The sequence below is a fragment of the Bos mutus genome, chromosome 16, assembly GCF_027580195.1.
Source record: "Bos mutus isolate GX-2022 chromosome 16, NWIPB_WYAK_1.1, whole genome shotgun sequence".
In the NCBI taxonomy this organism is placed as follows: Eukaryota; Metazoa; Chordata; class Mammalia; order Artiodactyla; family Bovidae; genus Bos; species Bos mutus.
In genome coordinates, this window is record NC_091632.1 from 30821413 (window position 1) to 30831311 (window position 9899).

At 34.8% G+C, this 9899-nt stretch overlaps 1 protein-coding gene across 4 annotated transcripts in view; it reads left to right on the forward strand.

Moving 5' to 3' along the window:
- RC3H1 (ring finger and CCCH-type domains 1) overlaps positions 1-8406 on the forward strand; it is a 75812-nt gene extending 67406 nt beyond the window's left edge. For all 4 annotated transcript variants that reach the window (XM_070384904.1, XM_070384903.1, XM_070384902.1 and 1 more), the window contains one exon: positions 856-8406. In XM_070384904.1, the coding sequence (XP_070241005.1) occupies positions 856-1006 (151 nt within the window). In that variant the 3' untranslated portion in view covers positions 1007-8406. The remainder of the gene's footprint in view (positions 1-855) is intronic.
- Positions 8407-9899: the final 1493 nt, after the last annotated feature.

Below are 9899 nucleotides of genomic sequence, written 5' to 3' on the forward strand. Positions count from 1 at the left end.
AAGGTTGAATTATCAGTTAATATCTAGGAAATGAAATTTTCTGCTTCCATCTCCTTCTTCGCCTTGTTTTATAATTTATTTAAAACCATTGTTAACATTTTGATGTATATATACCCTTAAGTGTGCGAGCATTTAGCCTCTTTCACCCACATACCCCCTGTTCTGTCCCACCTGGTTTTTAATTTGGTCTGTCCATATCACCCATTAGTCTTCTACAGGCACAGAAGAATACATATCGACTATTATGAACAACCCTGCAAAAAATATATTGTAGTTAATTCTTTGTACATCTTGCACCTTAGGATATTTTACAACTAGGGCACTTTGAGGCTTTTAATGCATAGTCCTGAGTTGCCTTCCTGATGATATACAACAACAATTTCTAATGCTCTGTTGCTTCCAGGCTTAAGTTTTTGTCTGTTTAAATCCATGTGTTATCTTGTCCTATTAAACCTGCTAAAGCAGGGGTCAGCATTTTTCCTAAAGGCCAAATAGTGAATATTTAAAATTATTAGTCTTACTATCCATGTCAGAACTCTCAGTTCTGCTGTTGTAATGTGAAAGCAGTCATAGACAATATGTAAACAGATGGGCAGGCTGTATTCCAATAAAACTTTATTTATAGAAACAGCTAAACAAAACAGAAACCAGTCACCTAGCTTGTCTTGGTTTGCCAACCCATATGCTAAAATAAAGCATGGATATAGAGCTATAAATTAAAGTTTGAAAGCCATTCACGTATTTTCCAAAGTGCTATATAGAAAGGCCCTGTTGATTTTATTCTACTAATAATCAGTTTTCTCTCTCTCCTCTTTTAAAATTCCAACTCGTTTTTTTTTTTTTAAATGTTAACAGTGACGTGCCTAATGGATCAGCATTGACACAAGAGAATATCAGCCTCCTGTCCAACAAGACCAGCTCTCTGAACCTGTCAGAGGACCCTGAGGGAGGAGGGGACAATAATGACTCCCAGAGATCAGGAGTTACATCCAGTTCTACTCCATAAAATATGAGGAGTCCTACCTTTATCTTCTGCTCCTAACCAATCTGTGGGGCATAGGGGTAGGAGAACAGATAACTTCTTAACCTTTCTCTGAGGGTGGTCAGAGAAATCCAGGAAAAGCACCGGAGGCAATGTGCACAAACACCACTACTAAAAACAAACCCTGCACATAGTTCACAGTAATGCATTTTTTAATTTAAAGAAAAAGAAAATTAGCAGTATCTGCAAGCAATTCAGATTAAATTTGTTTTTGTTCTGTGAATGAACTTTATTTTAATAACTTTGGACGCCTTGGATCCAGGGCTTTAAAAAAAAGAAGAAGATATTATATATACACTCTGTTTGATTAATTGTATGATCTTAATGAAGTAGGTTTTTCTTGTATTTTGGTATTATTACATACCCAGTGTATAATTCCATATCCCCAATCCTTTCCAGCTCTCACAACCCCATAAATTACCACAGACTAAAAGCCCCGGCCATTCTGAGAATTCTGTGGTGCTTGAGAATTAGTAATAGACTAGTTATTAGAAAATGTGCAGCAAAGCAACTTTTCCAAGAGCCATTATTTGGAAGCTATAATTTGCTTTCTTTCTGGGTCACAAGCTTCATGTGTAGGGAGGTTTTTCATATGGCATTAAAACTTTCTGTTGTTGCTCAGGAGGGCTTTATTTCTGTTTTTTTGTTTATATCAGCTTTTCAGAGAAATAATTACCAATTAATTTTTGAAGACCTCATTTTCATATCATGAACCACTTTCATTCTCTTAATGTAATCAGAAATCCAAGTCAATTTTAGACTGCTTGATTAGATTTAAATGGAAATTATTTTAAGGATGAACTATAATTTATTAGCACTGAAAATACATATTTAGTTTATTACCTATATTGAGCTGATGACTGGAAATTCAGAGCAATCCTTTTCCAAGTTGAACTTCTGAAATAATAGAATATTCAAAAACCAGGATAATCCATCATGTTTTAAAACTGCTCAACACTTGATTGAACTTAAAATGAGCAGAGCTACATTATTTCAATGAATGTTTTGTTTTACTCTCAAAAACCAAAAGTACAAAATTCCTATATACTGGAGCCCCTGGCTTTCAAGGAGATTTGGCAAATGAGAACTGCCTGAATCTTAAGGATAGTTTACAAATTGATCGGTAGTTGCCTTTTGGAATCATTAGCGCAAGTAGGTAGTAAGTACCTAGAAGTCAATTTTTGTAGTCTTGGCTTCACTATACTGAAAAGACTTTTCATGAAAATGTTGAAGAGAATAAGGAATAATTTTTCTCATTTAGTTCTGCTGCACATATTCTGATGCCACATGTCTATACTGAACTAAGACCATATAAAATGTGTTTAGTGGGGATTATTTGACATAGTCACCCACCGTATCCCTATGTTTGCCTGATTTTCTAGAAATTTCCCTTTCTGGATTATACTAAAACAGAAAGCACTGGTTATGTAATAAGTTACTGCATTGCTTTGGTTGGGTAAAAGCAAGAGTTTGTATTTTTCTTGTTTCTTATTTTCTTAACCCGTAACTCCTGCTGAGGTCATAACCACCTCAGTCTAAGCTCTGTGTCTATCGTACTATTAAATGAAACAAATGGGGGGTAAGGGAGGGGGGAGGGTAATACAGTCCTGCCATTGCCTACCAGTAGGAGAGTCCAAACAGAACACTCTTTTGAGTAGCAATTATTTAATTTGCCCAGTCAAGGCACCGTGTTTATATACTATTTCACATTGAATTTGATTATGCCCTACAGACCTGGCTGGTCAAGGATTTGATATACACATATTGGCTTGGGATTCGAGCTTTCTTTTTATTTAAATAAAAATTTATATATATATATTATATATATACATATATACATAGCTATATCTGTATATATATTGGGTATGTTTTATGGATTTTTTCGCATGAGCGCAGCTGTTGCGATAAAATGACTGATTGGGAGGTAGAAGCACTGAATGAAGATGAGGCATTTTATCAGTTGATATCCATGTTTTCCTATTTTTTAAAAATACATTTGCTTTTTTGCCTTTTTTCGTTTATTTTGCTTAAAACCCTCTTACATTTACTATTTAAGTACTTATTGTTTTGGGGAGGAGAAGGAGAGAAATTTTATGTCTGACAGAGTCCTGAGATTTTTATAATTTCTCTCTCTAACCATAAAAGGCAACATTCTTGGCCTCTAACCTTCTGTAGGCAGATTTGGGCAGATCTTATTTCTTCTTTGGACATGTTAAATAATTCCTAAATTTTAGGAGCAGTTGGTTCAGTTTGGAATTCAGAATGATTCTGGTATTAAAAAGAAATTTATGGGTGTTGATTTTGTTGAAATATGGAGTAAAAGTAAAATTCCATTTTGGGTATCTGTTGAAACTCCTAATAACTCAACTTCTGTTGTTCTTGTTTATTTCCTTCAAATACACTCATTCTTTCACCATTTTGATTTTGTAGGCTAGGTAGAAAGAGAGATTAATTTATGTTTTCCTATTCTGAATAAAACCAGAAAAGCCACTGTTTGGAACTGACTTAAAATAGTCTCTCTTTTTAAGGTATTTTCATGGAGTGAGGATGCAGATCTCTTAAATTATAGCCTTAATTCTAGCTATACCTCTCTAAGACCCCACCCTTTAGAGGAAGTCTGGGTGGGTAGAACAGCAAGAGGAAGCTATACTGTCCCACTGTGCCTGTAACTCGCCTATTTAAGATTAGTTATTTTGCCTTACCTCATGGAAATTCTTACAACTTTTCCAGTGCTTATAAGCAGTTTTAGGAATTCAATAAAACCTCCAAAAATTTTTTCTCTTACTTTGTTTTCCTTTTCCCTGTGATATTTTTTTGTCATATGATGAGCCTATGGTGGTAAATGGCCTGTTTGGCAAAACTGTTTGACTTTTTAACTGCTTTTTTCTTAAAATCTGTGAAAGAAAGTGACTTTTCTGGCTTCTTAGATTTATTCCCAGAGACAGGTAAAACGATGAAGCCAGTCAGATAGGAAATTCCATCTTTAGGCTTTTTGCTTATTCAGATGTTAATTTCTTCTGAATTATAAGGCAATACTCAGACATCTGATGAAAATGAACACTTTTGAAGGGTTAAGGTAGGAGTAATAAGCATTTCTTTCAGTTCTGTTTGGATAACACCATAATTTTATTATAACCAGAGTATAAAAGTACTTTGACCTTTTCTTTATTCATTGGGTCTTAGGAAAAGGGTAGAAGAACTGAGAATAAGATATCTAGACTCAATTTTCTGACCTATATGTAGTTTTTTCTCCTTGCTTGTAGATACTGTCATAAGTTCAGTAGCTGCAATGTCTTGGGTAATTTACAGAGGCTGATGTGACCAAAGATCCATTCCTTGTTACTTTTCTAATCAAAAGAAAAATTAGTTATAGGTTTCTAGTAATATTCAAATAGTAAGACACTATTTTTAATACCAGCTACAACATACTTAACTACTCAAAGTATAAAAATATATTTCATACAGCATTAATATGGCTAATTTCCTTTTCCCATTTTATTTCCCTTTCCTTCTCCTAGTCTTTCCCTTTTTTTTTTTTCGGTCTGAAAGACCTAAAATTGGTATGATTCTCATTTGCTATCTTGAATATGTAACTCCATCAGATTTTCCATAGGTCTTCAAAGTTGGAGCTCAAAGTTTGCTTTTGTTTTTCTTTTTTCTCTGGCCCTTCTCTATCTTGCAAATTCCCCTTGATTTACCCACTGCCCTCCCCAATCTGCAACAGTGACAGTTTGCTGCCTCAAAACAGAGCATTCAAATGAATTCGCTTAGCCAATAACTTCTGTGAAGTTGCCTTTTCTAATGGTGTTATTACTCAGTGATGCACAAATGTGGTATTTGCCCTACTGGTAGGCAAAACAAAGGTCTGGTTAGGAATGGTAACCTGCTGTTTTCTTTAAAGGAGAGCCAAAGACTTGTGCTTTACTCTGTTTTGGTTTGGGAGGAAATAGCCATTTTGATTGTGAAACCTTTTAGTATTCATGAGTTGATTATATTGTGTAGGGAGATAGGTCTAAAGTTGACTCTTAAAGTTAGCTGGCCTTATAAAATATAAAAGTAATGAAAATCCATCAGTTTTTCTAAAACCATGAATGTCATCTTTTACAGTATTGTGTGTAAGCAGTTCCTGCCCCCATATACTGAGATTGTCTTGTCATGATAGCTTGTTATATTTTTGTTTTACTTGTGCCTATAAGACAATCTATTGTCAGTATGATCAAGTCTTGGGACTGAGTAAAAGAATCCATGAACATGTGATTGGTGAAAAATAATTAACTGTGGTTCGTACCTGTTAGATTATATTCAGATTCAGAGAAAAAGAGATTCTTTTCACTAAAGATAAAGAGTACTCGGTTGCTATTGCTTATATATAAATGGTGATAGATGGAGATCTAACCATCTCTTTTCTGCTTTCTTTTTGCTCATTTTAAAGAGTTGAGTAAAGGTTTCATGTATAAACTGTGTCTGTGAAAAGCACTTGTAATGTTTTATATGTCATTAAAAGGCCCAGTTACTTTTTAGGGGAAATTAAGAACCTGTCTGGAAATTAACTGCAGTATTTACTTAGATTTTTACCCTAAAAGTCCAATTGTGTTTTGTTGTTATTGATGATAGATGATTATTGTGTTTGCAAGGTGATATCTTCCATGAAAAATCTGCCTATCCTTTTAGGTAAAAATTAGGGCTTCTAAACTAAAGCATATTCTATGTTCTACATTAGGGATTGAAAAAGTAAGCAGTCTACTGCTGTCATTATTTTACCTGACTGTGCATTTTGCTGGCCTATATGCACACTTTTCTGCCTTGGACAACTATGGTTTTTATATTTATTTGTGGCTTCAACTCAGCTTTATGAAAATTTCCTGCTGAAATTACTTATTGGGAATTACAGGTGGATTGCAGTTAATATATTTTTTTAAATTCTTATTTCAACTTTCCTGAGCCACTTGGAACAAGAAAGATGTTTTTGTCAAAAGACACTATTAATTATAGTAAATGCCAGCTTACAATTTGATTCTTAAGATTTTCTTTGCTAAAGATGTTTTCACATGTTTTAGATTCTAACTGATAGTAACACTAGCAGCAAGTTTACTTTATAAAAAAACTGCCACCACCAAGAAGTAACACCTTTTAATAATAAATATGTTCCCAATGGGTGAGTTTTCAATACTGCACTGAACAAAGTGGGTAAAGATCCCTTTGAAATTCTATTGTGATAAAGGGACTAACCTCACCACTGGAATTACAGAGCTTGTGAGTTTTCAGCCAAACACTGACCTTCCCCTAAACTTTATTCCTGAGCAGAACATCCCTAGATTAATAACTTTTATTTTCAAAAGAAAATAAGGCACAATAACCCAAGAGAGAGAGAATTTAAAATAAGCCTCACGACAAAATATTGTGTCCAAAATATGTATTTAGAAAAATAAAATCCTGTGGAGTTTGTTGTCCTAATGTATGTTATATACTAGATAAGGTGATTTATTTTCTTGTATTGAGGTCTCATTGTTTCTAGTTGGGGTTTTTTGTGTGGTTTTTTTCTTTTTCTTTTTTTTTTTTGGTTTGGTTTTGTTTTAATTTAAACTCTTAAGTAGACAGAGCTCACAAGTCTTTGGCATCCATTCTAGGTTGTACACTCAAGAGTCATCTTATAACTGGAAACTGTCAGGTGGCCCCCTCCTCCAACTCCAGCTGGTGTATGAAAGGATCAGGAAAAGAATGGAAGCAAACTATTGGGTGGATAATCGGTAGCCTGTTTTTTTTTTTTTTAAGAAATCACCATTTATTAGCGTTATCTTTCTCCACTAATTGACTGCCATTCTCACAGTAATATCTGAGCCACCCTGTAAAATGTTCCTCTGATTTCAAGGCATTTTAAGCTTTTGCTTATCATGTTTACATCCTCTGTTCATACCAAGACACTGTTCTGAGAGCTACTTTTTCCAAGTGTATTGTTGCCTAAATTTCCTTTATTTCTTCTTCATCCTTTCTCTTCTTCCTACATTCTGGGAATGAAAGGAACTTAGAAGAAAAAAGTTGATTTTTCCCCCCACCCCCACCCCACCACTAATCCATAGGCTTCATTATTTTACTTTATAGTAAATCTATGACTTTTTAGAACAACAGAAATGGAAAAAATGAATTAAGATAATGAACAAAACCTTTCACCCACTTAAACATTTTCCAGTTGTGAGATTCCTCTTCTTGTGTGTGGTCTCTTCCCCGTGTTACCCCTTTTCCCCTGACTATAGTCAGTGTGGTCTTTAGGCTCATACCAGTCTCCCCGAGACATTCTGCAGTCATTATCACCTTTTTGGGTGGATTTTATTTTGTTTTATTTTGTTGTTTTTTTTTAATAACTTTTTAATATTGATGCATATTTGCTTGGGATAGAGCTTGTGTAATTTACCAATCGTATTGATTGTATGTGATTGTGCCCTACAGAGGTATATTTAACAAGACAAAAATAATGTAGGTTAATAAAGGAGCCCATTATATTTGAGTCAGGTTATAAATGACCATGAAATCATTTACAGTTTGAATAGTGAAAATTTATGTCTCCTGTTCTTAAATTAGTGCTAGACAGAATATCATTTTTAAAAGTTTTTGTGCATTTCTGTTATTTTCCCCTTACCTTAGCTCCCTGTTCTTTCTCGCCTGCCTCACCCACCTGTTAAGAATTAAAAATATTGAGCCTTAAAGGGACAGCTCGTTTTTAAATTGCTAAAGTTTGTGAAATTTCACTTTTTCCAAGTGTTTCCAACTTTTCTTTAAAAAGTGAAGACAGATAATGAGTTGAAATTTCACAAGCTGTGAAATTAGCATCTGGCAAGCTGTGAAATCTTATTATTTGAAGACGTTATCTCCTAGAAGTTCTTTGGGAATAGGAAAGAAGAACCCTGTGTTTGAAGTAGACCATTTTTCTCTCTTTAAAAATCTGTTTATATGTTCAGTTTTTAAATGGCCTTTAAAAAAAAGTGAGGTGGGGTAAAGTAGTAATAGAAAGATGTTTAGGACAGCTAAATGCATGGGTCTGAGTAAGTATATAGTCTACTTGTTGCAGGGTTTTGAGAGGATGAGGCCATCTTGTTCAACCTGTGTGCATGCTGTTTATATCAAAGTTGCCACTTTTGTTAAAATGGTGTTATTTTCTTTATTATCTTGGAAACTGACTCAGCCTCATGTTGCTCCAAATTAGTGTTTAAGGCTCCCACAAGTTGCAGATAAAAAGATTATTTTAACCAGTAGAAGGAGGTGATCGGAGGTGATCCGCTTTTTGGTTTGTAAATATATGAAAGTGTCTACAAGGTCTTTATCTGCTTTCTGTCAGCATTTATATTAAATGATAAATTAATGAGGAGAAATGCGTAGTCTTTTTTGTAAATGAGCCTGTGCCATCTTATTCTAACCCTTGGGATTATGTACTTGTTTGTACCTTTTTTATGGAGTTGTGTTTGTTTTTTAGGTGAAATATAGAGAAGTAGATAATATACACAAACGCATACTCATAGTGCCAGTTTTATAGATTTCACAGGAATTAATCCAACACCACAGTCCAGAATCCTTCATTTGTTATACAGTGACTGCACATTAGGAATAAAGGTAATGGTTCTCAGATCCTAGAGTCAGCGTTCAGTGAGACTCCATGGTTCACATGCAAAGTTCTGGTTTTTATGCCTTCTCTTAAAAGCAGGACCTTTTTATGCTTAAGCAACACGGCCTTACTCCGAATACCTTCCTGATGCAAATATTTTTTGTCTTTCTTACTCACTTTTCCTAATTGTCCTGCAATCCCCACCAATTAATGAGTCCTGACATTTAGAGAGTTTTTAGAGACTACTGGAAAATATACCCTCTTCAAGAACTCAGTGGCTTAAAGAAAAAAGCGGGGGAAGGGAGGGGACTACTTTAGATTAAAAGGAACTTAAGAGATACAAAAGTCACATGCACTGTGTGGACTTTGAATCCTAATTTCAACAAACCAAACATTCAAAGATTTAGTTAGGGGAATTTGACTTACACATTGACTATTAGAAAAAACAAAGGAATAACATTTTGTTCAGTGTGATAATAGCACATTGTTATAGAATAAAATGTCCATATTTTTAGAAGACACATAACTGACAGTGGGTAGAGTTTCCTTTAAAATAACTAAATATTTTTAAAAGAAAAATGATGTATATTACCAGTGAACAAACATCACGCCTTCTACTATCAGTTAGCATTATGTATCCATTGGTACCATTTTGGACCTCAAGAGAAGTGGCCACAGTCAAAAAAAAAAAAGCTCAGGGGGTATGAGGGATGGTAACTATTGCCTAAAATAAAATCGAGAATGGGAATTCCAAAACCAGACCTACTGTCTTAACCACTTACCCAGGCGCACCCTGCTTACAAGCAACAGGTTACTTTCTGATCCTTTACACTGAGACTCATTGATTAATAAGTTTGTGTCTTTGTGTGTATTAGCATTTCAGTCCCAGTAACCAGCTAGTCTACATGATCGATTTATAAACTCTGCTTTCCAACATGGTAGCTCAGTTAGAATGACTTGCCACCCTTATTGGGACCACCTAGCACATCAGAACTTGCAACTACTCACTGAATACTTACTACAGTATTTACTAAAGTAATTTACTGAGTACTCCCCATATGGCACAGTACTGTAGAGAACAAAGAATATTCTCTACCCTCAAGGAGCTCAAACTCCAGTTATGGAACTTGACGTGTACATTTATGGATAGGTAACAATCATCTACAAAACACCACAGACAGAATTACCAAAGGATCATTGTTGTGTTAGTGGCTCAGTCATGCCCAACTCTGCGACTCCATGGACTGTAGCCCATCAGGCTCC